General features: G+C 36.3%; 1 protein-coding gene across 4 annotated transcripts in view; it reads left to right on the top strand.

Moving 5' to 3' along the window:
- Positions 1-27,890, top strand: part of ERBB4 (erb-b2 receptor tyrosine kinase 4) — a 1,231,440-nt gene that overhangs the window by 809,185 nt on the left and 394,365 nt on the right. For all 4 annotated transcript variants that reach the window (XM_070387158.1, XM_070387172.1, XM_070387165.1 and 1 more), the window contains exon 4: positions 16,140-16,274. In XM_070387158.1, the coding sequence (XP_070243259.1) occupies positions 16,140-16,274 (135 nt within the window). The remainder of the gene's footprint in view (positions 1-16,139; positions 16,275-27,890) is intronic.

Genomic DNA, 27,890 nt, shown 5'->3' on the forward strand with positions numbered 1-27,890 from the left:
CCAAAAAAGAAAATTCTGGATTTAGCATCTTGATTAATTTAATGAGTTTCCAGAATCTATGCTCCTAAAAGGGCATCTGAAACTCAAGTTGAAAGTAATTGTTGAAAATGAGCAAATGCAACCCACATATAACTTGGTCTAAGAACCCTGCCTCAAAAGTGTATTTATGAAAGGGAGCAGAGATAATTATCAAGCAAGACAGAAGCAATCAGCTTACCAGAGAACTCTTCTTATCTTCCCCTTCATAGTGATAACAATAATGCATTGACTGAATGTCACCTAACAGACACTGTGATGAGCATTTACATGTATTAACTCATTTTCTCCTTATAATTTCCCTGTGAGGGAGGCATCATTAATATCCATATCCTCACTTTATAGATAAGGGCACTGAGACTTGGGGAGGATAACTAACATAACCAAAGTCTCACAGGTCATCTACGGGGAGAGTCATGGTTACCCACAGGAATGAAGCCTATACAACATCTTATATTCCAGTAGTTTTCCCTTCTTGAATGTCAGCTCTCTAGTTGACTGAACCATCTGACATATTATGCATCTTGGCACTTGGGTCATTTCTTCATGTCCAGTCTCCAAGAGCAGCCAAATACCCAAAATACATTTTAAATCATTATTTATTAACCCTGGAAGCATTTTATGGTGGAAGCATTTTAAGATAAAAGTATATCTTAATTTAGAAGATATGACAGTACAAGTTACAGAGCTATACCATTGTATAGTGGAGCCGTCTTTTATGACATCAGAAATCACAATATGAAAATTATCAGTGGTGTTACTAGGATCCATAGGATATAATTATTCATTAAATATTCTCAAAGAAATTTTATGAGCTTTTTCTTTACATATTTTAAGTATGTAGCTTTAACTTTTAAACAGTCTGAGCAAATATGGGGGGATAAATTGGGAGATTGGGATTGACATGTACACACTATTATATATAAAATAGCTAACTAACAACCTACTGTATAGCACAGTAAGTTCAATATTCTGTACTGGTCTGTATGAGAAAAGAATATAGAAAAAGAATAGATATCTGTATATGTATAACTGATTCACTTTGCTGTATACCTGAAACTAACACAACATTGTAAGTCAACTAGAGTCCAATAAAATAAAATTGGCCTTGAGTGACAGAGCTTATAAATGACAAGGAAAAACTATTTTAAGTAAAAGAAGGCAAGGGAAAAGAATATATACTGTGCTATTCCATTTGTACTGGCAAAGAGCTTCCCTGCTGACTCAGATGGTAAAGAATCTGCCTGCAATGTGGGAATCCTGGTTTTGATCCCTGGGTCAGGAGAATCCTCTGGAGAAGGGAATGAGACATCCAGTATTCTTGCCTAGAGAATTCCATGGACATAGGAGTCTGGTGGGCTAAAGTCTATGGGGATCACAAAGAGTCAGACACGACTGAGTGACTAACACACACACACACACACACACACACACATCACATACTGGCAAAACTAATATGTGGTGACAGACAGAATAGTGGATTTGGGAATGCTTGGTTGAGAAGGAGCCAGGATGACTTTCAGAGGAATAGAAATATTCTTTATTTTTGTCTGGGTGGTGACTGCATGGAGACAGATACATAAACACCAAACACACATATATTTTAAAAACATTGAATTTAAGATTTGTGCATTTGACCATGATTTAGTGACTCAAACAAAAAAAAAGTATAATAATTTAAAACTTTATGCAAACCAATATAACTTCATAACTATTCCTCTCTCCATTTTTCCATGATACCTGTTATTTCAGGTTTTGAAACCTGTGCTTTACAAAATGATAACTAGTCCTATTCAATTATTCTTTTATAATTGTCTTTGGATTAAAACTGTACTTAAAATAAATAGTCATTGTAGACTTATCTGTGCGTTTGTAAGTGTTCTAGAATCTGATTCTTTGCACTCATATTTCATGATTTCTTTATTTTGTAATTTTTTATTTATTATTTTTGGTGTTACTTTAATATTATAGACATTTTAGCAGAGACATTCAGGCCCCCAAGCCATGCATTTGTGATTTTTTTACTAGCTTTATATAGCCTCTTGAAATGGTGATGCTTGTAATTATATTATAATCATTCTACAAGATTAAATCATTCTGATTTCTCTTGCTTGGTTTTTTATTGCAAGTCTTAGCTTGCCAGCAACAAACATATATAGCAATATTATTTATTATTATCATCAAGAAAAAGCATACTTTTCTGAAAAACTCTAAAGAAATAGTGAAGAAATCACACATTGTGAGAAGTTATTAAAACTATATAAACTAATACTGTAGGTGAGATATTTGAAAGTGACCTTGTAGTATATCCCAGGCTTATGGTATTAGAGCCTGTAAATAAAAGGGACAAATCATTTCCACACACTAATATAACTATCCCCCTTATTGGTAATGAAAGCAATGAACTCTACTGATTTGTTTCACTGAAGCAGTTACATTTTCTGGAAACTTGGAACCATTACTTAAGAAGATCGTTGTCTGTAATGAAGGCTTTCCAGTGGATGGGGAATAAAAATGTTTGATATTTATGCAATGGGGTATTCTGTTTTAATAAGAAGAAGACAGCAAGTTTTTCAGTCTTTCTCTTTATATACCTTTGATTATGTTCATCTCTCTTTTATTAGATAGATACTGTGGCTCAGCTGGTAATCTGCCTGCAATGCAGGAGACCTGGGTTTGATCCCTGAGTTGGAAGATCCCCTGGAGAAGGGAAAGGCTACTGGCTCCAGTATTCTGGCCTGGAGAATTCCATGGACAGAGGAGCCTGATGGGCTACAGTCCATGGGGTCACAAAGAGTTGGACATGATAGTGACTTTCACTTTCACTATTCATTCATTAATATGAATTTTTTCATTCAACTTCTCAAAGCCATAATTTTCTGTTTATTGATATAATTTTGGTATAGTTTTAATGCATTTTTCTAAAATATTATGAAATGCCACTTCCAAAACATTGAATCAGAGCCCCCCTACAGGAAATTAAAAAGTTAGGAGGGTTACATCTGGTACATTAATCACTCAGTTGTTTACTAATAACCTCAAAAAGAAATCAGTTTTACCACAGTGATTTGTAAATGTTTCACACATAGGAATATCTATTTTCAGGTAAATGGAAGTAAACCCTTTGCCTTATAAATTACACTTCCAAAATAGTATGCTCAGTTCACTTAAGTTGCTCAGTCATGTCCGACTCTTTGCGACCCCATCAATCGCAGCAGCCAGGCCTCCCTGTCCATCACCAACTCCCGGAGTTCACTCAGACTCACATCCATCGAGTCAGTGATGCCATCCAGCCATCTCTCCTCTGTCATCCCCTTCTCCTCCTGCCCCCAATCCCTCCCAGCATCAGAGTCTTTTCCAATGAGTCAACTCTTCCCATGAGGTGGCCAAAGTACTGGAGTTTCACCTTTAGCATCATTCCTTCCAAAGAAATCCCAGGGCTGATCTCCTTCAAAATGGACTGGTTGGATCTCCTTGCAGTCCAAGGGACTCTCAAGAGTCTTCTTCAACATCACAGTTCAAAAGCATCAATTCTTCAGTGCTCAGCCTTCTTCACAGTCCAACTCTTACATCCATACATGACCATTGGAAAAACCATAGCCTTGACTAGATGGACCTTTGTTAGCAAAGTAATGTCTCTGCTTTTGAATATGTTATCTAGGTTGGTCATAACTTTCCTTCCAAGGAATAAGCGTCTTTGAATTTCATGGCTGCAGTCACCATCTGCAGTGATTTTGGAGGCCCCAAAAATAAAGTCTGACACTGTTTCCCTATCTATTTCCCATGAAGTGATGGGACCAGATGCCATGATCTTCATTTTCTGAATGTTGAGCTTTAAGCCAACTTTTTCACTCTCCTCTTTCACCTTCATCAAGAGGCTTTTTAGTTCCTCTTCACTTTCTGCCATAAGGGTGGTGTCATCTGCATATCTGAGGTTATTGATATTTCTCCCAGCAATCTTGATTCCAGCCTGTGCTTCTTCCAGCCCAGCGTTTCTCATGAGGTACTCTGCATATAAGTTAAATAAGCAGGGTGACAATATAAAGCCTTAATCATTGGGGAGGTACGCATTAAAATGATACCACTTTCCACTAACCAGAATGGGTACAAAAAAAAAAAAAAAACACACAGGCTGACAAGGTTAAGAAGGAAGTAGATCTCTCATACTGTACTGATGGGAATATAAATTGGCAAAAGCACTTTGGAAAACTGTCACTGAGGCCCAGGAATTTCACTTCTGTGTATGTCTACAACATAAATGTGTACATATTGTCACTAAAAGGCATATCCTAGGATGTTCTAGTAGCACTAGAAGTAATAGTTCAACTGTGGAAAATACACGACCCAGATGTCCATGTAGAATTAGATAAACACATGCAACGCCATAGAGCAATGAAAATGAACAGTATAGGTGAATTTCACAAACATAATGTTGAGCAAAAGGGAGCCAGACAAGAAGAATGCATGTAATATTTTTCCATTTATGTATAATGTACAAAAATAGGATAGAGGTTTCAATAGGGAGTGAAAGCATGAGGAAGGCTTCTGTTGTGCTGGAATGGTCTGTTTTGGATCTGAGTACTGGGTACATGTGTGTTCAGTTTGAAAAAATATTTTGCATATGATAGATGCACATCTTTGTATGTATGCATGTGTGATTGTTAAGCCACTTCAGCTGTGTCCAACTCTGCAAAGCTATGGACTGTGGCCTGCCAGGCTCCTCTATCTATGGGATTCTCTAGGCAAGAATACTGGAGTGGGTTTCCATGCCCTCCTCCAGAGGATCTGAAGCCACATCTCTTATGTTTCCTGCATTGGCAGGCGTGTTCTTTACCACTAGTGCAACCTGGGAAGCCCTTCTGTATGTATATTGTACTTCAGTAGAAATTTGGGAAAAAAATTTTGCACTGTTCAAGTCACAAGATTTAGGTTTTGTATGTATGTACAAAATGCCAAAAGATTTCTTCTGAGTCAGTGGCAGAGACTGCTTATTGTGTCCCGAGTCTATTATAATTGTCTAACTTTTAAACAGTAGTTAGCTTTAGCTAGTAATATGACTGTTCAGTACAAAAACTGCAGTTCCTTATGTTTCATGGCCAGCTGTGGCTCCAAGACAAAAATATAACTGTCTTGTGGCAGTCTGCAAGGATCCTCATTAAGAGACAATATAATCAATAAACAGCTATTTGAATAATTACTAAATATAAACTGTAATGTAATCCATAATTGTATGGCAGAGCCTATGAGTACAATATCCCATTATAGTGTTGAACAAACTGAGTCTCACAAATATATACAAGGTCAAACATCTAGTAAGCAAAGAACTAGATTTTGAAGTTAGTTTTATCCAGCTAACTAGATTAAGTATTATTGTTTTATACTCAAAGCCCTAATAGAGAAATATTAATCTATCTCTCTACCTACCTACCTATATCTATCATCTTTTTATCTTTCCATCTACCTATAATATTCAATATATTATAACTGTGATATATAAGATGAATTCGTGGGGAGGTTGGATTAGGAGCAAAATGTTGAATCTTCTATGAGATAATAGAGACTAAATTAAGAAGTAGCAGGGAATATAAAAATAATAGGATAAATTAAAATAAACATTATGAGGATTTTATTTAGAGTGTCATGACATTAAATATTGAGGTGAAAGAATTAATTATAAATCTCAAGTTTTGAGTTTTACAGCATGTTACTTTGATTATAATGGAAATATGGAAATACAGGGGGAGTATAAGTTTGGGAGAAATCATTACAAAAAATATTAAACATGTTGACACATATATAGAATTATATAATAAAGTGAGACAACAATTTGAGAAGGAGATCCTGTATTTGTAATATACGGCCAGTTACAATACAAAATTTATTTTAAAATTTACCAGAGACTAGGAATGTCTAAGTGGATTACTACCTCCTTAATGAATAGAAAGAATTGATATATTAAGATCAAACACATTTTATTTAATATTGTGTATAGATAATGAAAATATCATCTAGTGCATAAGGAGAAGATATCACTACTGTGTTATTATTTAAGCAACTAACAACTTCTTACAAATGTTAGTCACATTCTGAAGATATCAGTATTATTATAATCCTCAAAAGTATTTGAATTTCTAGTATGTACTTGACACTTTCTTTGGTACCAGGGCCCCAAAAAGATGTATGCTGTGGTTCTTATCCTCCAGAGACCTATATTATGCTAAAGAAAAGTACGCAAAAGAACAAAGAAAGTGAAGTAGCATTTGCTTTGTTAGATGAGTGATCCAGATAATCAGTGTCATAAGAGTTAGAGGCACTTCTTCTCTAAAAACTAAATGGTCACGGTAGACTTCTCAGCAGAGCTAGGACTCAAGCTAAAAAATACTGATTGGATTTAAGCTAAAACATTGGATCCTGAAATGTGTATTAATATGTTGGAACATTGCGGGGAGAATTACTGAGCTCAGTTCAATTGAAATAAAGATTGATTTTGCTCTGATTTTCTATCTTAAGCTGACTTTTAGTGAATGTTCTAATCATTTCTTCTTGAAATCGCCTTGCTCTGTTCAAAAAAACTGCCCACTGTTTCTTCCTAACGTTTGGTATCTGCATCATGAGCTTTTGACTCTGATCATCGAGCTGAAATATAGAAGGTTACATCACTCATTTACATTATCACCCTCTCCCCACTCCCAATACAAATGTGACATTTCAATTTTGCACACTTCAACTCTCCTTAAATCATCTGTATAAAAACTTCAAAGCTTGATTGATGATGAATGAGCCATTGTCTCCTCAAGCACCCGGTTCTCATTAGCCTTTAGAGTCTCAGCTTATTAATAATGAACCTTGAGGGCTGACCCAGTGGGGTAGCAGCAATTCATTGTGCTCCTAGCTGAAAGGTCTGGGTTTGGGAAAGATACAGAAATCTCTGGACCAACTCCATTCCAGAGATGATGTATTAAGTATCACAGGTGGATGATGTGAGCTATATTACTTTTGTATCATTATCTGCCAACAGACTTTCATGGCTTAAGGTGATGACAGTGAAAAAGATGCATTGCTTTATGTCTGAGGAAATCCAGTAACTGCTTCCTGTAGCTTCATCTTGAAGATGGACTTTTGCTACTTTGGGTTTTGACTTCTTCATTATGACCTTTGGCTTGGATAGGCAATGAAAGTCTGATATATGCATTATTCAGAGGTTCTCAATTAGACAAGTGCAATCTTTATTTTTATTATCATTTTAATTCTAAGGTTGACCTGTAAATGCACCCAAGCAAAAAAAGACATTTAGATATACAATCAAGGATTGAGGTTTAATATTTCATCCTTGCTTGTGTTTGATAGTTTTGTGAGTAAAAGGAAATGTTTACTGTTGATACCAATCATATAGACTAAAGTGGAATATGGCTAACTGCACTTAAAGTTATAATCTTTACTTTGTAAAAAGAGAAAGACATTCAATCTTGTTTATGAATTGTGGCTGGTGGGGTCAAAGCAATTTTGTCAACTTCTTAAACTGAGGAAGAAGGTCATATTAATCTGTATTTTCAGCAGGGATGCTACATCACAATTAGGCTGTTTCATACAGGGCAGGAGAACAAATGCCAGGATTCAGTATTTTATCACATTTTCTTTTGAGAGAATATATTTGCAAAATGTCAATGATTCTCTTAATGGTCACTCATCCCCCAAGTTTAGTATAATAACTAGCATTTGAAAAGAAATGAAAAGTACAAAAGAACTTATTTAAATAACATAAACATTCCCTTCTCATGCAAATGAGAATAGAGGGAAATAAATGGTCAAATGTACAATCTTTATGGAGTGAAACGCTAAGACAAAAGTACTTTATGCCTTCTCTAGAATGTCATATTGTCACTTTACACCTTTCTAAAAAATGATTGATGTAACAATGTGAGGTAGATTTATGCTGCTCCTGCTAAGTCGTTTCAGTCATGTCCAACTCTGCGACTCCATAAACAGCAACCCACCAGGCTCCTCTGTCCCTGGGATTCCCAGGCAAGAATACTGGAGTGGGTAGCCATTTCCTTCTCCAGAGGTAGATTTATGGTTCAGTATAAAACATGCGTTTAGACTTTTGTGTAGCATGTATTAGATATTTTGCACAGATTAGGGGAATTTTGTCTTTCTCTGATAGCTCAAAGTCATCTTTATTCACCTGATAAATAATAATGATTTCTGGTGAACAAAATGGGTTTAGGGATACCAAGGAAAATTGCCTAAATGTACCTTATAAATATTAAACATTTGACCTTTAGTAATTTTGCACATTATCAATTAATAGCTTATATAAAGAAAGCTCTATCTCATTCAACTTATAAAAACTCTAACTTCAAAATAATATATAATATATATTTTTATACTCAAAATATTATATTTTCTTTCATGAAGCAAACTTTTATAGTACATCTGGCTTGTGCCAGGGTACAGTTTTGAACAAAACAGAAATGACTCCTGGCTTAATGAAATGTGGGAACCAGTAAAAATGACCTCACATCAGTTCAGTCACTCAGTCATGTCTGACTCTTTGTGACCCCATGGACTGCAGCACACCAGGCCTCCCGGTCCATAACCAACTCCCAGAGCCTACTCAAACTCATGTCCATTGAGTTGGTGATGCCATCCAACCATCTCATCCTCTGTCATCCTCTTCTCCTCCAGCCTTCAATCTTTCCGAGCATCAGGGTCTTTTCAAATGAGTCAATTCCTTGCATCAAGTGGCCAAAGTATTGGAGTTTCAGCTTCAACATCAGTCTTTACAATGAATATTCAGGACTGATTTCCTTTAGGGTGCTGTTGCTGCTGCTGCTGCTAAGTCGCTTCAGTCGTGTCTGACTCTGTGCGACCCCAGAGACAGCAGCCCACCAGGCTCCCCTGTCCCTGGGATTCTCCAGGCAAGAACACTGGAGTGGGTTGCCATTTCCTTCTCCAATGCATGAAAGTGAAAAGTGAAAGTGAAGTCACTAAGTCGTGTCCAACCCTCAGCGACCCTATGGACTGCAGCTCACCAGGCTGCTCCGTCCATGGGAGTTTCCAGGCAAAAATTTTGGAGTGGGTTGCCATTTCCTTTAGGATGGACAGGTTGAATCTCCTTGCAGTCCAAGGGACTCACAAGAGTCTTTTCCAACACCACAGTTCAAAAGCATCATTTCTTCAGCGCTCAGCTTTCTTTATAGTCCAACTCTCACATCCATACCATACATGACTACTGGAAAAACCATAGCCTTTACTAGATGGACTTCTGTTGGCCAAGTAATATCTCTGCTTTTTATTTTATTTTTTTTAATTTAATTTAATTTTTTAACTTTACAATATTGTATTGGTTTTGCCATATATCAACATGAATCCGCCACAGGTATACACGTGTCTCTGCTTTTTAATATACTATCTAGGTTGGTCATAACTTTCCTTCCAAGGAGTAAGTGTCTTTGAATTTCATGGCTGCAATCACCATCTGCAGTGATTTTGGAGCCCCAAAAAATAAAGTCTGCCACTGTTTCCACTGTTTGCCCATCTATTTGCCATGAAGTGATGGGACCAGATGCCATGATCTTAGTTTTCTGAATGTTGAGCTTTAAGCCAACTTTTGGACTCTGCTCTTTCACTTTCATCAATAGGCTCTTTAGTTCCTCTCCGCTTTCGGCCATAAGGGTGGTGTCAACTGCATATCTGAGGTTATTGATATTTCTCTTGGCAATCTTGATTCCAGCTTGTGTTTCTTCCAGCCCAGCATTTGTCATGATGTACTCTGCATATAAGTTAAATAAGCAGGGTGACAATATACAACCTTGACGTACTCCTTTTCCTATTTGAGCCAGTCTTTTGTTCCATGTCCAGTTCTAACTGCTTCCTGACCTGCATACAGATTTCTTAAGAGGCAGGTAAGGTGGTCTTGTATTTCCATCTCTATTAGAATTTTCCACAGTTTGTTGTGATATGTACAGTTAAAGGCGTTGGCATAGTCAATAAAGCAGAAATAGATGTTTTTCTGGAACTCTCTTGCTTTTTCCATGATCCAGTAGATGTTGACAATTTGATCTCTGGTTCCTCTGCCTTTCCTAAAATCAGCCTGAACATCTGGAGGTTCACAGTTCACGTATTGTTGAAGCCTGGCTTGGAGAGTTTTGAGCATTACACTGCCAGCATATGAGATGAGTGCAATTGTGCACTAGTTTGAGCATTCTTTGGCGTTGCCTTTCTTTGGTATTGGAATGAAAACTGAGCTTTTCTAGTCCTGTGGCCACTGCTCTGTTTTCCAAATTTACTGACATATTGAGTGCAGCACTTTCACAGCATCATCTTTTAGGATTTGGAATAGCTTAACTGAAATTCCATCACCTCCCCTAGCTTTGTTCATAGTGATGCTTCCTAAGGCACACCTAACTTCACATTCCAGGATGTCTGGCTCTAGGAGAGTTATCACACCATTGTGATTATCTGGGTCATGAAGATCTTTTTTGTAGAGTTCTGTGTATTCTTGCCACCTCTTCTTAATATCTTCTGCATCTGTTAAGTCCATATCATTTCTGTCCTTTATTATGCCCATCTTTGCATGAAATGTTCCCTTGGTATCTCTAATTTTCTTGAAGTGATCTCCAGTCTTTCACATTCTTGTTTTCCTCTATTTCTTTGCACTGATCACTCTGGAAGGCTTTCTTATCTCTCCTCGCTCTTCTTTGGAACTCTGCATTGAAATGGGTATAACTTATCTTTTCTCCTAAAGAGTGCTTATTGAAAAAAGATAACTTCTATTCTTCTTTGGTTTGGTCAGAATGTAATTTAAAATTATGAACTATACCAGGAATGAACTGTTCAGTGTTGGTAACAAATGTCAGGGGAATTTTTTTCAGTTCGATTTAACAAATGTTCATTGAGTAACTGTTGTTTCAAATTTGACATAATAGGTACAGCAGTGAAAAATATCCCCTGCTTTCATGGAGTTTAGTCTCAATACTTCAGGTATAAATCATGTGCTATATATGTTAAATTTAACACGTTGGAGAGGAGTGCAGTTTACAATTTACTTAGTACCCAAAAAAGCTATTTTTTTTTACTTGACTTGCACATATTAATCTAGTAGGAAGTGTTTGAGACACAAACATATTTAAGTGTTTAGTGGAGTTGTTTAAATAATGAAACTATACTTTTTTCATAGAAAGTTGTATTTAATATATCTTATTGTATTTCAGTTCAGTTCAGTCGCTCAGTCATGTCTGACTCTTTATGACCCCATGAACTACAGCACGCCAGGCCTCCCTGTCCATCACCAACTCCCTGAGCCTAGCCAAACTCGTGTCCATTGAGTCGGTGATGCCACCCAACCATCTCATCCTTTGTCATCCCCTTCTCCTCCTGCCCTCAATCTTTCCCAGCCTCAGGGTCTTTTCGAATGAGTCAGCTCTTCCCATCAGGTGGCCAAAGTATTGGAGTTTCAGCTTCAACATCAGTCCTTTCAATGAACACCCAGGACTGATTTCCTTTAGGATGGACTGGTTTTATCTCCTTGCAGTCCAAGGGACTCTCAGGAGTCTTCTCCAACACCACAGTTCCAAGCATCAATGGAATTTTTATAGAAGACCGTTTTGTTCTGTGAACTTGCTGGAAATATTTTTATATAATATGATAAGACTCATGGGAAAAGACTCTGATGCTGGGAGGGATTGAGGGCAGGAGGAAAAGGGGATGACAGAGGATGAGATGTCTGGATGGCATCACTGACTCGATGGACGTGAGTTAAGTGAACTCCTGGAGATAGTGATGGATAGGGAGGCCTGGCATGCTGCGATTCATGGGGTCGCAAAGAGTCGAACACGACTGAGCAACTGAACTGAACTGAAGACAATAGATAGCAGATTTTTTTCTACCAGTTGTTTCAGTGACCAAGAATCTATTTGTGTCTGTCTTTATTTACTCTGATATATTTCCTGCAGGAAAAGTGAGGTTAAATGGAATGAGATTATTATACCTTAAACCCATTTAGTTATTCAACATTTTTTGAACCCTTCTATACTTCCAGGCATCTTTGTTTGAATTTCAATTAAATCTGTGCCTCATTTGCCTGGATTCCTTTGAAATTGTCTTGTGTCATGATTTTAACATATAATTATTAATCACAATTTCATGCTGCTAGTGGAATACAAACTCTTGGTGTAACAAAGTTGACACAGCTCTTAGCAAAGGTATAGCCAGACATTTTTCTGGTATCATCCTAGATAAATATCTTAACAAGATTTTCTATTTTTCTAATCTTTGTCCCTTTTTCTAATCTAAACATAATTTTAGAAAAGCTTTTATGGTCAATGACTGTATGGCTTTTCCTAGTGGCTCAGACAGTAAAGTATCTGCCTACAATGCAGGAGACCCGGGTTCAATCCATGGATGGGGAAGATCTCCTGGAGAAGGAAATGTCAACCCACTCCAGTATTCTTGCCTGGAAAATCCCATGGACATAGGAGCCTCGTGGGCTACAGTTATGGGGTCACAAAATTCAGACACGACTGAGCGACTTCACTTTCATTTTCTTTCATGGTCAGTGAAGGTAGAAACATTAGCTATCCCTTTTGTCAGGTAAATAATCTGTGTCTTTTAGCAACTTTCTTGCAGGTTAATTAATACCTTTTCCTAGAATTTTCTTAGTACAGCAATAAATCTAACTGAATATATTTACACAGAACATATTAATTAATATTCTAACACTAACACTGTATAAAGTTATGAAATAAATATAAATGATATAAATGAGTAAATGCAATTTGACATTATTTCCTGATGCATATGCAGGTAATCAAGTTTATCAAAAGAAAATATAAGATGAAGTGTACACAAAAACTCTTCTATAAATTTCAATAAAATATACACTTTTTGATTGTGGAGTTATGGCATTCAAAGGCAGATTATGGTCTAAGCCAAACATAAAGGGAAAAAAAAAAAAAAACTACTTTCAGGGAAAATATACACATGCATGAATAAACTATCTATTATTAAGTACTAAAATGTTATAAATCCTGATGACCAGAATTGCTAGCAGATGCTGAGTTTTGAATTCAGAATGATAAAAATATCATCCAGATTGATCATGATTATAGTCTCAGTTTAAAATTTGAACATGTAAGATTATACTTGAATTTTTATTGCCTCTTTTTTAAATCCTTTTCCATGTATAAGCCAAGCTCTTGAACAGAGTATTTCTAAGAAATAAACGTTGACATTGGTAGGAGATTAATTTTGTTGAAGAAAGGGATTTGATGCGATTATTATTCAGCATAATATAATCTAATTCTTTTGAATATTTTTAGATAGGAAGTTGTAGATGGATGCTGTGTTCCTTCAGTATGAACTATTTAAATTAAAATGTGACTCCTGAAAAATATACTCTTTCTACATTGTTTGAGCTATTACATTTTCTATTCACATTTTTTTAAAGCAGAGCTTTTCTAAATCTAGACTGAAAAATAACCTTTGTTTCCTGGATAGCAGTCAAAATCTCCTTTCTTTGTCACCTAATGAAGAATTATTCCTAGAGCAGAAGAGCATCACCTAATGTCTCATGAGAAAGCTATTAGTATGAGATCCTCACATTTCTTAGACAGAAACTTAATGCCAAACATTAATGCAGAAATCCATTTTCACAATCTTTCTTACCTCTTACATCTCCCTTCTTGCTTTGATGAAGATTGTATGGTTAAGTCATGAAAAATAATGAACTGGGTTGTAGAAGTAGAAAGATGATCTAACTTCTTTGTTTCTTTTTTCCCCCCTCCCATTTGAGAAAATGGATCCAATAGTCAGTGATACAATTAACAATGGAAATGGGATTGATTTTAAATGTGGAAAGTCCTACAATGTCAAAATTAATCTGGAGGATTTTATACATGCAATATAGTAAGGCACTTTATATGTGACCTCCAATCTTACTTCCACAAGTACTTTTTTTATGGTATTACATGTTCCTCTCATTCTTTTATGCCGCTTTTTGGTGTAAGGGGACTCTTGGCTTCCCTCATAGCTCAGTTGGCAAAGAATCCACCTGCAATACAGGAGACCCCGGTTCAATTCCTGGGTCAGGAAGATCCCCTGGAGAAAGGATAGGCTACCCTCTTCAGTATTCTTGGGCTTCCCTGTGGCTCAGCTGCTAAAAATTCCACTTGCAATGTGAGAGACCTGGGTGGGAAAATCCCCTGGAGAAGGGAAAGGCTACCCACTCCAGTATTCTGCCCTGGAGAATTCCATGGACTATATAGTCCATGGGGTCACAAAGAGTCAGACACAACTAAGTGACTTTCATTTCATTCAGACAGTCTTCACTTTCTTTAAAGGTTTAGCTTGGAATACGGCACAGGAGAGGGCTTCCCTGATGGCTCAGGGGATAAAGTATCCACCTGTAATGCAGGAGACACAAGAGACAAGTGTTCGATCCCTAGGTCAGGAACATCCCCTGGAGAAGGAAATGGCAACCCACTCCAGTATTCTTGCTTGAAAAATCCCATGGACAGGGGACCCTGGTCACCGGTTCACAAAGGGTCCAACCCAACTGAGAAACTAAGCACACACTGCATAGGAGAGATGATTTTCTTAAGGCCAGCACAAGAGACAGATTTGGTTGATGTCCTGATATCCCATCCCTCACCTTCCTTGCTAACACTCCTGCACATTTTGGGTTTTGTTCGCATAACAATATGTCCACCTTAAGAATTTCTCATTCAGCCTAGGGTATTGGTCTGGCCAATAATATGCAGACTAATCCTTGGGGAAACATCCCTTTTCAAATCAAAAGCCACCTGTTCATTCTTTTGTTTTCATCTTGCCTTGAATTCAAACATCTTTAGATACAACAGTCATCTTATGCTTGGAATGAATAAAGCCAACATACATAGTAGGTTGTGGGTACTGCAGAATAGCTAAACTAATATCCACAACTGCCTCTGATAAGTTTCTTATCATGTGAAAAAACACAATCAACGCTTATCTATATAAATCACTGTTAATTGAATTTTGTTTTTTGTATCTGACTGCTTTATGGACTGTTATATGATTTCTCTTGTTTTTGTATTAGGAAGAAAAATGTAATATATATTGAGTAGGAAGATGCTATATGTATTTCTAATCAATTTCTCAAAATGATAAGAATAGTATTTTCAGAAGGAAAATCGTATTTTCTACCTTTTTGTCTGGATAATGTAAAGCTATCTGTACAAGAATCTATGTATATAATCAGCCACTGTTCAGAGGGAACAAGTTAGCTGATTAAGGCCAGTGTCGTAAAATAAGAATCAAGTAAACATTGGTTTTGGTGCATTGTATCACAGTCTTGCCCGGTTGCAATGAACCAGACAATATCTATGATATCTTGCTTTGTGTTGTTCTTAAAGAATAATTGGCAGTTCTCTTGACTGAATTTGAGATGAATAAAGAATACTTTTGTGATTGAAGCATTAAATTTACCTTCCGTTTTTTGCTAATTACTTACCTTACTGACTCCAGTCAATGTCACATTGACTAAAACAATATTTTTAAGGGAAACTTGGCAATTTGCAGAAAGCCTTAAAAATATTTACAATCTGTGAATGTTATTTATAGGAAAAAAAAATTTAAAGAGCTAATCAGAGATAAACAAGTTAAATGACCAAGGGGTGATTGGTTAAATAAATACTGTTTAAGTTACACCCTGGCGTATCATATTCTCCTTAGAAATAACACAGAATAATATTTAATTATCTTTGACTATTAACCATTTAGTATTAACAAAATTATCAGGTTATGAAATATATATGCAATATTATTCCAATTTCAGAGGAAATAAAACAGAAAAGAGACTGATAGAATCTGTTCCAAACAGTGAAGAGTGTTTCTCTCTGAGTGTTTGAATTATGAGTTGTTATTTTTCTTTGTATTGTTCAATGTTTTCAAATTTCTGCAATCTATATGACTCAGGAAAAAGGTATTTTATAAGAAATCTGGACTATTAACAAAGTAACTGTAATTTAACCCTGAAGATAGCTTAAGAGTAAATTATTTTGATTGACTACCTTTCGTCATCAAAAAGGTTGACAACAAATCTCTGTTTGTTTGTTTTAATACAGAAATCCTAAATGGCGGCGTCTATGTAGACCAGAACAAATTTCTTTGTTATACAGACACTATTCATTGGCAAGATATTGTTCGGAATCCATGGCCTTTCAACCTGACCCTGGTGTCAACAAATGGTAGCTCAGGATGTGAGTAGCATTATCCTTTTTAATGTCTCAGAAGATTCTTCTACCTATTGTTTTCACAAAAATGGCTTATGTTTGTCATGTCCTAACTAATATTTGAATTTTGACTGCATCCCATTCTATATAACAGAACAAGCTTTTTACTTTTCAGCTCTTTTTAGACTCATACTCCTCCTTTACAAGTTCTCATTTTCTTAACTGGATCCCTTTTGCTCAATCTAAATCATGTTACCATATTTCTAAGGTCTAAGCCTGTGGCCTTTTGTCTATAAACTTAAGGCTGGTGTATAGCTTCTGCTTCAACTCTTTGTGACTGTTATATCACTGAGAAAATGGTAATAGGACAAAATGTACTTTCCTATTTAGTGTAATTTTTAGTTAACAGTAGAAACCAGTGAACATTTTAGAATCTCTAAGCCTTCATTTACCCACAAAACCTGCATTTACCCACAATTCTAAACACTATAAAAAGAGTGGAGAAATATAAATTTCATGCAGAAGAATTTCATTACATTCTGATTTTAGTCATTAGCCTAATAAACCAACTGATTTCCCATTCTTAAAGTGTTTAGTGTGTCTATCACAGATAATTTATTAGATTCAGAGTATTTAATATGATTAAATGACAAGCAAGTAATATTTGAGCTATCATTAAAACCTTTGGAAATTATTCTGCCTGGATTCTGTTTCACTTTCATAAAGCAGACTATATTGTCCCCACATTTATTATTACTGACATTTGTATGAGAGCAGAATCTTTATCAAGTGTTAACTTGAGCTTTGTATTTCTCATCTATTATTATATGTATCTCATATGAAATCATAAGTATTTTCACACAGTTCAATAATTATTTGCAATAGTACTAATTGTGTTATAACACTTTTGTAGGAAATCAAACTGTAAGGGACAATTAAATTTATTGATGGTCCTAATAATATAACAGGGAAATATGAATATATTTGATCTAAACTGACAGCTGTGTTTCTAATAAACGGCTAAAATTTTTAGAAAAAAACTAAAGTAATGTAATTTGCTTGTCACCTTTGAGCAGAAATTTATATAAGATATTATCTTTGTTCAACAGTGTTCAACTTACATACCTTGTAAAATTATATGTGAATGAAAAATTGAATCTGTTCCTACTAACAAAGCAAATGATGTGCTTCAGAAATGGCTTCAGTTTTCAGTCTGCCCACATTATAGTATGATTTATATGAAAGGGAAAAATCATAATGTTTGGATAAGAGGAAAGGCCTACTGAATTTCAGTTTATTAGGTACTGGCCTCTAATGCATGAGTAAGATCAGACAAGGATGAAGCCCAAGACAGAAGGAAAAGGTATTGTCATCACCAGCCTTACAGGATGTAGAGCACTGAGGTCTGATGGATTTTTCAGCACTTTCACAGACAGCATCTCTTTTTGTTATTTTTTTGAGGGAAAATTTGAATATTGGTGCCTATAACCAAGCAACATTAGCTGTGTTTGCTTTTGAGTGCAAATAATTGCTGGTACAAAAACTGTGAATACAGAGTAGATTCACAACAATGATTCTTTACAGATTAACCACAAATTGCTTAATGACGTTGGAAAGGCAATGGCACCCCACTCCAGTATTCTTGCCTGGAAAATCCCATGGACAGAGGAGCCTGGTGGGCTGCAGTCCATGAGGTCTCTAAGAGTCGGACACGACTAAACGACTTCACTTTCACTTTTCACTTTCATGCATTGGAGAAGGAAATGGCAACCCACTCCAGTGTTCTTGCCTGAAGAATCCCAGGGACAGGGGAGCCTGGTGGGCTGCCATCTGTGCAGTCGCACAGAGTCAGACACGACTGAAGTGACTTAGCAGCAGCAGCTTAATGACATTATTTTTTTACATAATGTTCTATTTGCTAATCCAGTATACATAGTGCATGATACCACAGCTGATAGTAATCAATAGCTGGTCTAAGTCAAGTGGGCCTAAGGAAGGATCACTATGAACAACGTTAGTGGAAGTTGTGGATTTCCAGTTGAGCTATTTCAAATCCTAAAAGATGGTGCTGTGAAAATGCCGCACTCAGTATGCCAGCAAATTTGGAAAACTCAGCAGTGGCCACAGGACTGGAAAAGGTCAGTTTTCATTCCAATCCCAAAGAAAGGCAATGCCAAAGATTGTTCAAACTACCACACAATTGCACTCATCTCACATGCTAGCAAAGTAATCCTCAAAATTCTCCAAGCCAGGCTTCAACTATACGTAAACCGTGAACTTCTAGATGTTCAAGCTGGTTACAGAAAAGGCAGAGGAACCAGAGATCAAATTGCCAACATCCACTGGATCATCAAAAAGGAAGAGAGTTCCAGAAAAACATCTATTTATGCTTTATTGACGACACCAAAGCCTTTGATGCTGTGTATCACAACAAACTGGAAAATTCTTAGAGATTGGAATACTAGACCACCTGACCTGCCTCCTGAGAAATTTATTATGCAGGTCAAGAAGCAACAGTTAGAACTGGACATGGAACAACAGACTGGTTCCAAATGGGGAAAGGAGTATGTCAATGCTATATGTTGTCACCCTGTTTATTTAACTTATATGCAGAGTATATCATGTGAAATGCTGGGCTGGAAGAAGCACAAGCTGGAATCAAGACTCCCGGGGGAAATATCAAATACCTCAAATAAGCAGATGACACCACTCTTATGACAGAAAGTGAAGAAGAACTAAAAAGCCTCTTTATGAAAGTGAAAGAGGAGAGTGAAAAATTTGACTTAAAACTCAATATTCAGAAAACTACGGTTATGGCATCTGGTCCCATCACTTCATGGCAAATAGATGGGGAAACAATGGAAGCAGTGACAGACCTTATTTTTTTAGGCTCCAAAATCACTGCAGATGGTGACTGCAGCCATGAAATTAAAAGACACTTTTGCCTTGGAAGAAAAGCTATGACTAACCTAGACAACATATTAAAAAGCAGAGACATTACCTAACCAAAAAATGTCAGTCTAGTCAAAGCTATGGTTTTTCCAGTAGTCATATATAGATGAAAGAGTTGGACTACAAAGAAAGTTGAGCACCAAAGAACTGATGCTTTTGAACTGTGGTGTTAGAGAAGACTCTTGAGAGTCCTTTGGACTGCAAGGAAATCCAACCAGTCAATCCTGGAGAAAATCAATCCTGAATATTCATTGGAAGGACTGATGCTGAAGCCGAAGCCCCAGTACTTTGGCCACCGATATGAAGAACTGACTCATTGGAAAAGACCCTGATGCTGGGAAAGAGTCAAGGTGGGAGGAGAAGGGGACAACAGAGGATGAGATACTTGGATGACGTCACCAACGGTATGGACATGAGTTTGAGTGAACTCCTGGAGTTGGTGATGGACAGGGAGGCCTGGCATGCTGTAGTAAATGGGGTCGCAAAGAGTCGGACACGCTGAAAGACTGAACTGAACTGAACTGAACTTACTATGGCTTTATCCTGAGTCAGTCGCTTCATTTATCTTCTCGCCATGGTTGATTATTGGCAGTTCTTGTGGTGTTAAATTTAACTTCCACATTGAGTCCCGAACTACACACCACCAACCAATCAAATCACCCAAGTTAAGAATTTAGTAGGCATGATTGATTTCACCTTATCTTTGGCTCTTGGCATTTATTTAATCACTAAGTTGATACTGAATTTGCCTGTTTCTTTATTATACATACTTTTAAGTTACCATTGCTCTAGTTCAGGATTTCATCTATTGCCTGAGTTATTGGAGCAATCTCCAAATTCTTAATATTTTTTGAGTCCATGACCCTGTAGCAGTCTGATGAAATCTATAGTCACTTTCTGATAATACTTAAATGAATAGGCATAAAATAAATATTTTATAATGTATGTCAATATGCATAAAATTAATAAATTTATAAAGGATTACAATGAAAAAAATTATGTTGAAACACACCAGTCAGCATAATTTAAATCTATGATATAGTAATATGCTTTTTTATTATATTACATAAAGTATTCTAACAGTGGAATTAATATTCAGTGTGGTTTGAAGTGGTGATTGGCATAAATATTATTTTAAAAAGGAAAGTCTCTTTAGCAAATATGTTGACAAAACCAGATAGCCACAAGCACAAAATTGAAGTTAAATTTTTATCTTACACTATATATCAACATGAATTAAAGATCTAAATGTAAGACCCCAAACATTTGTAACATTTCCCCCATGAAGTTCGAGAACCTCCTAAATTCTATCCACAGACCTTTTGGGGGGTCCAAGGATCCTTGGCTAAGAGACCCTATATTTAGGTACTCTGCTTGCCTTCAGTCCTGACAACTCCACCGGACAAAATGCCCACAAGGGCTCAATTTAATGGAAATCTAACCATGACCTTGTCTAAAAACCATCACTGCAAGTGTTATGTAGGGTCAAATCTGAACAAATTCAAAGGCTTGGACTTTTCAGCAGATTCCTACTTATTTTCCCCCTTTATGGAGTGAATTCTTTCAATTCTTTTGTCTGTATTGATCTTCCTTATCTGTTTGCCAGACAAAATTTTGTTCATACATTCAGACACTTGTCAGTTGTTCTCTCTTCTAAGAAGTATTCTCTTTACTGTCTAGATTGGGTAACGTTTTCTGTATAACCCTGTAACGACCAGTGCTGAACCCTGGCATGCTGCCTCACTCTAAAATAAAAAGTCCTTGTATAGAATGCCCAGTTCATCATTCTTTCCTCTGTTCTAGCATATGATAGATGGATAACAGATATGTACTGAATAAATAAATAAATGAAATAGATCAGGTCATAAACAGGAAAAACAGATGGATTCAAATTATATTTTATTCCACCCATCATTTATATTAAAGAAAATAGATCTGAAAAATAAATCATAATCAACAGACAGGTAGCTTATACATTTCAGGTATTTTTCAGGTAAGTAAGCCAATATGCATCTGTATCCTTAATTTAATTTATATAATTATAAGTTATACTATTTCTATTAATTATATTTATGTTCTATTTGTATGTGTTATTATATTTATAACAATTTGTAAGATAAAATATCTATGTTTCCTTTAGTGTTTAGAGACACTAATTTGTGTAATAATTGTAAATATGTACAAATCACATATTTTTGACAAAGAATTTAATAATATTTGATTACTTAATTATATTTTTCAAGATACTTCTTAATTATGCTTTTGGGTATGAGTACAATACTAATTCTTAAAGCAGAAAAGTACAATATTTTCAAGAGCAACCGGGCCATTTATTGACATAATGTTTTGGCTATAACTGAAACATTGAGGAAAAGGTTTGAAGTGTCTGAAGTTTAAGTTTGAAGTGTTTGAAATTTAATATTACCTATTTAAAAATATGTTATTTCAGAATAATTATAACCAAATGGTATTTTTCAACATACTTCAGAAATCTCAATCTAAACTTTAGCAGAATAAAGAAGAAATGAGAGTCTTCTTTCTCATACAGATCCCTAGCAAGACTGATAATATTTTAACATTACTGAATAGCTACATCAATAGGGCATATTAAATAAACTATCCTTTACAGTGGAAAAACCATATGGTGAATGATGTTTCACTTATTTGGAACTCTATAATGACACTCAATAATGTCAAAATGCTGGAAATTAGTCACTCACTAAAAATTAAGCAAATGCCAGTAAATCAGAACCTAAATATGAAAAAATAGATGACAGTATGTTCTAAGAAGATGTATAGTTAAGAGAATGGATTCAGTAGCCAAACAGGTTTGTTTGAAATCTAAGTAGTTAGTTTGAAATCTAACTTGCCTCTTAATATTAATGGGTATGTGATCTTGGGCAAGTCACGTATGCTTTTAGCATCTCAATTTCCACAACTATAGACAGAGAGTGTCAAGAACTGAGCTGAGCTGCAAGACTTCATGGTGGTCAGTTAAAATAAAGGACCAATAAGAAGATAATACTCATGCTTTTAATCGCTTATGGCAATAGTATAAGCAAGAAGCTATGCTGGAGGAAGTGTGAGGTCCATTGGGTCATTTTTCACCAGAAAACAGAATGGAGAAAAAGTGTCTTACAGTACCCCCACCCCTCTAAAAACATTTCAGCAAAGGCACCCAAGGAAGGTGTTTGATATAGAGGCCTCCAGATGGACCATCAATATGCTAATGGCTGGTCAGGGAGCTGTGAGTTCTCCTTGACTGCACTCCCTGTAGAGACTTCAACACACTGATGTGCACCATCTTTGCTGTGAGGAGGGCTGCTGTCCTCTGTGGGGTTAGCCAGGTAAAGATTTTGTAGCTATTTGTGGCCATGCTTGAAATATCACACATAGGTTCTTGGCTAGGAGCTTATATTATCAACTTCCTAGGATTATTATAGGTTATTGTGAGGAAGGGTTTATTATGAGGAAGAAACAATTAATTTGTGTCAAAATTTGAGTGATTTCTTATGTTAAAGGAATAAAGAAAAAAGTGAAAGAAAGTGTTAGTTGCTCGGTCATGTCTGACTCTTTGCTACCCTGCCAGGTACTCTACTTTGCTACTCTAGCCTGCCAGGCTCCTCTGCCCATGGAATTCTCCAGCCAGGAATGCTGGAGTGGGTAGCGATCCCCTTCTAGAAGGGATCTTCCTGACCCAGGGATCAAACCCAGGTCTCCCACATTGCAAGCAGATTCTTTTTTTTTTTTTTTAGATTTTCAGACAGGCTTTATTAAGGTAGTAATAACACTTGAGCTGGGCTTCCACTCAAGCAGATTCTTTACTGTCTGAGCCAACAGGGAGGTAAAGTATCCTCTGATTTTGATTTGTTTTTTTTCATATGACTTGGCCATTAGACTGAATTATATTTTATAATATGTAACAGTGATATTTTCATTATATATTAATTACTTGGCATTTTATTATATTTCTGTTTCATATGTTTTAGCAAACAGAGGATAATATTTCATAGCTTTATCTCACAGAGACGCTGAAAGGAACAGTGCTCACATGCTACAGATCTTAGTCTTTCTCTCTCTTTAGCTTACACCAGATGCACCTCTCATTCTCAATTGCCTTCTAAAACCAAATACTAGCTAATGACAGAAGTGGGAGTGTGAGGGAATTGGCAAATTCATTAAAGACATTAAATTCACAAACATAATCTGAGAATGAATCATTTGTTTAAACCAGATGTTCTGCCTACATTAAAATCATTAGTAAAACTTAAAACTATATTTATCTTTTAATGACTATTGCATATATTAATAATTGCCTGCTCCTAACTATTGCATAGTGTCCTACACAGATAACTTTGATGAACTAGAAAATAATCAAATATCAAAATATAGTCAAACCTGATTTTCTTAGTATATCAACTATTGTTACTCCTTCAATATTAAAATAGTTACATAAAATACATGAACTTTTCAAAGTTTAGAATTTCATAGTAAAGGAAAAGACAAAATTTATCCAGGATAAATTTCAGTGCAGCTTCACTTTTTGTGTATTATATACACATATACCCACTTTTACATAAATACATATATAGAATCAACTTATGACACCACCCTGTGGCAGAAAGTGAAGAGGAACTAAAAAGCCTCTTGATGAAAATGAAGAGGAGAGTGAAAAAGTTGGCTTAAAGCTCAACATTCAGAAAACTAAGATCATGGTTCTGGTCCCATCACTTCATTGGAAATAGATGGGGAAACAGTGGAAACAGTGTCAGACTTTATTTTGAGGGGCTCCAAAATCACTGCAGATGGTGACTGCAGCCATGAAATTAAAAGACACTTACTCCTTGGAAGGAAAGGTATGACCAACCTAAATAGCATATTGAAAAGCAGAGACATCACTTTGCCACCAAAGGTCCATCTAGTCAAGGCTATGGTTTTTCCAGTGGTCATGTATGGATGTGAGAGTTGGACTGTGAAGAAAGCTGAGCAACAAAGAATTGATGCTTTTGAACTGTGGTGTTGGAGAAGACTTTTGAGAGTCCCTTGGACCGCAAGGAGATCCAACCAGTCCATTCTAAAGGAGATCAGCCCTGGGTGTTCTTTGGAAGGAATGATGCTAAAGCTGAAACTCCAGTACTTTGGCCACCTCATGCGAAGAGTTGACTCATTGGAAAAGACTCTGATGCTGGGAGGGATTGGGGGCAGGAGGAGAAGGGGACAACAGAGGATGAGATGGCTGGATGGTATCACCGACTCGATGGACATGAGTTTGAGTGAACTCCAGGAGTTGATGATGGACAGGGAGGCCTGGCATGCTGTGATTCATGGGGTCGCAAAGAGTCGGACACGACTGAGCGACTGAACTGAACTGAACTGAAGCTTTTTTGAGTTTTAAGATAAAAGTTTTAATTAGAAAAATATGAAAAAAAATTAGAAAGCATAAATTAACCTGCATGAACTGAAAAGATAATTCTCTGAAATGCTGTATAAAATAAATTCTTCATGAATCTCATCTGACAAAACAAAAGAACTAAAGGTCACATTAAATTCAGATGCAATTTTTCTAAACAAAATATGAGCAAGCAACATAATCTTGGAATGTATTTTTTAAAAAATAACAGCAAGTGGAAGTTATGCCATCTTTTAATGCTGTTATTGAGAGAGTAAGGACTTGAACCTGACCCTTATCTGAGGTCTTTATAAGAAGAGGTTTTCCAGGTTGATTGAAATTCACTCTAGCATAAACCTTTATGTAAGAACATTACAAGTGCAAGCATAGCATCCTTGCTAGCTCGGTTTTCTGGGATAAGAGTGCATTGCTTCACTTTTTGAGTAAACTGTTTGTGACAGTTTTTTATTTTCATCATGTGCAACACTTTTCTTTCAATTGAGCTTTTATCAAATAATATATGTATATAAAACTAATGAAATATGATCTTTGCTTTCTAGAAAATAATAGAATATTCCTCAGGGGTACTACACCCCAGGTGGCAGAACAGAAAAAATTCTCCCACAATAGAACTTTCTTAGCTCAGTTCAGTTCTCATATTTATCATGCATTTCCATGTGATATTTTATTTTATTGCGAATCATATATATATATGTGCTGCTGCTGCTGCTGCTGCTGCTAAGTCGCTTCAGTCATGTCCGACTCTGTGCGACACCATAGATGGCAGCCCACCAGGTTCCCCCGTCCCTGGGATTCTCCAGGCAAGAACACTGGAGTGGGTTGCCATTTCCTTCTCCAATGCATGAAAGTGAAAAGTGAAAGTAAAGTCGTTCAGTCGTGTCTGACTCCTAGCGACCCCATGGACTGCAGCCTACCAGGCTCCTCAGTCCATGGGATTTTCCAGGCAAGAGTACTGGAGTGGGGTGCCATTGCCTTCTCCAATATATGCACATTTACATATAATATATATGAGACTTCCCCAGTGGCTCAGTGCTAAAGAATCTGCCTGCAATGCAGGAGACCCAGGTTCAATCCCTGGATTGGGAAGATCACCTGGAGAAGGAAAGGGCAACCCACTCCAGTATTCTTGCCTGGGAATTTCCATGGACAGAGTAGCCTGGTGGGCTATAGTCCATGGGGTCTCAAAAAAGTCGTGACAGAGATTTAAACAATGACAAGAATATACGTATAAAGGAAACAAATGTGTGTATAAACACATATACTTACATATACACACATTTGGTCACAATATTTTATGAGTATACATTAGTTTTCACTTTCCTTTTACATGTAAATCACCTAAAATCTGGAACAAATTCCATAGTCTTTCCATTCTGGCCATATTCTCTTACTGCCAACCCCACCCTCTGCTACAGATGACTCCAGTAAACCTCATGGCTGTGCTTGAGCACTCCCTCAACAGCTCTTAAGTGGGGGTACCCACCACGCTCCAAATTTCCTCAAAGAATAAATGAGATTAGTGATGAACATGATTTTTCTAATAATAATAGTGCTTATTGAGGGGCAGAAAGACCCATATTTGGCTTTTGTGTTCCGCTCTTGAGTTACAGGTAAGGATGCCCCTGACTTACTGGGACCTTCTAACCATTTCCACACCTTTAGGGCAGATACCTTTATTGTCTCCTAGATTTGTTGCCCCTTCTCTCCAGGAAAATGGTTATTTCATTTTGTTTCTATATTTGTAGCAATATTAATTCATTGCATAAGAAAATGCCCAATCTACGCATTTAATGTATATAACTGGCTTCCTTAGAAAATAATATATTGTAATGTCCTTAGAAAAGTTTAAATAATATTTTAAACAGTACATTTCCCAAAGCATCATTTGTTCAGTCTAAAATTATACCATGTCAGAAATGTTCTAAAAAATGTTTAACAACCTCTCTTCACAAAATAAGGAGTAAAACATGTCACTGATTTGTAGAGTTTGCAATTTTCATAGTGTAAATATTCCTAATGTTATCCCTTTTTAGCAACCAATGTAGATTTTGGAAGAGATGCCCACTTAGCATGCATTTAGGGAGTATTTCCAGCATACAGATTCAATAGACATGAACTAATCAGGAAATAATAAATTTTAAGTATATATTGCCTTTGTTTTAATAAAATGTAATTGTACATTTATATCATTTTATGTTTAGAAATGGCTGTACTTAACAACCAACTCTCACAATTCTAGAAAATTTGATTGTAAGCCAAATACACTACTACCATGTGTGAACATCAGTAGCTGTGGAGGTAATGCGAGGCTAAACCCAGTACAGTGCTTATCATTTCTCTCTGTAAGGATGCAAAGAGAAAATTAAGCCCACACATCATACATGGTATGAGCTAATCATGGCCCTTAGCCTCCTCTGGGGCAAATGGTGAAAAAACACACACATACACCTCAAGAAAGAATAACCTCTTTAGAGACAGGACAGTTTAACTCAAAACTTATGGAGGAAAATACCTTCAGGGTCATATTCTCCTAACATTTTTCATTTAAATTATTAAACAGTATACTTAGCTTCTGCATTCATGTTAACTTCTTACACCCAAGATTTTCTCAAGAATAACAGATAGAAGTTACCTCTGTTTCACTAAAAGCCTTGCTTACAGAGTGAACCTTGTTCACCTTTCAGAGTAAACTGAGTTTCTGCCTCAAAGATTAACTCCTCTGCACCCCACAAACATATTGCTCTAGCTGTTAAAATGTTCGATTTTCTACCCTCAAATAGATCTTCATGACCATAGATTGTCGGAAGGAAATAGCAGAGATGTTGTGTATCATGGTCTACCGTTAACAAAAGGCAAGGTTTTCTTATGCCCATTGATAAGTAGATTAATGGTTTCCAAACTTGGACATTTGTCAGAATCTACACCCAGGGATTCTTACTGAGTAAGTTTGGTTTAAGGATGAGAAGCTACCTATTTTCAAAGTAATCTAATTTATAACAAGGTTAGGGGTAAGTAGCACTGATCTACTGTAGGATTTCGATGCTAGTAAAATGATTAGTAAAGCTAATTATAAAGATCTTGTTTCATACTGTATGCTGATTCAAAACTGACATACAGTGCATAGACTTTCTACAAGTAAGTGGCTACCAAATATTTCATGAGCCTCCTCTTAACAAATATGAAACTGTCGTCACGTGAAACTTCTTTCACTAATTTCATTAATAACTATAGCAATGCTTTAAGGGCCTGTGACCTTTTGGACTTGATATATCACATACAAT

This window comes from Bos mutus, chromosome 2 (genome assembly GCF_027580195.1).
Source record: "Bos mutus isolate GX-2022 chromosome 2, NWIPB_WYAK_1.1, whole genome shotgun sequence".
In the NCBI taxonomy this organism is placed as follows: domain Eukaryota; kingdom Metazoa; phylum Chordata; class Mammalia; order Artiodactyla; family Bovidae; genus Bos; species Bos mutus.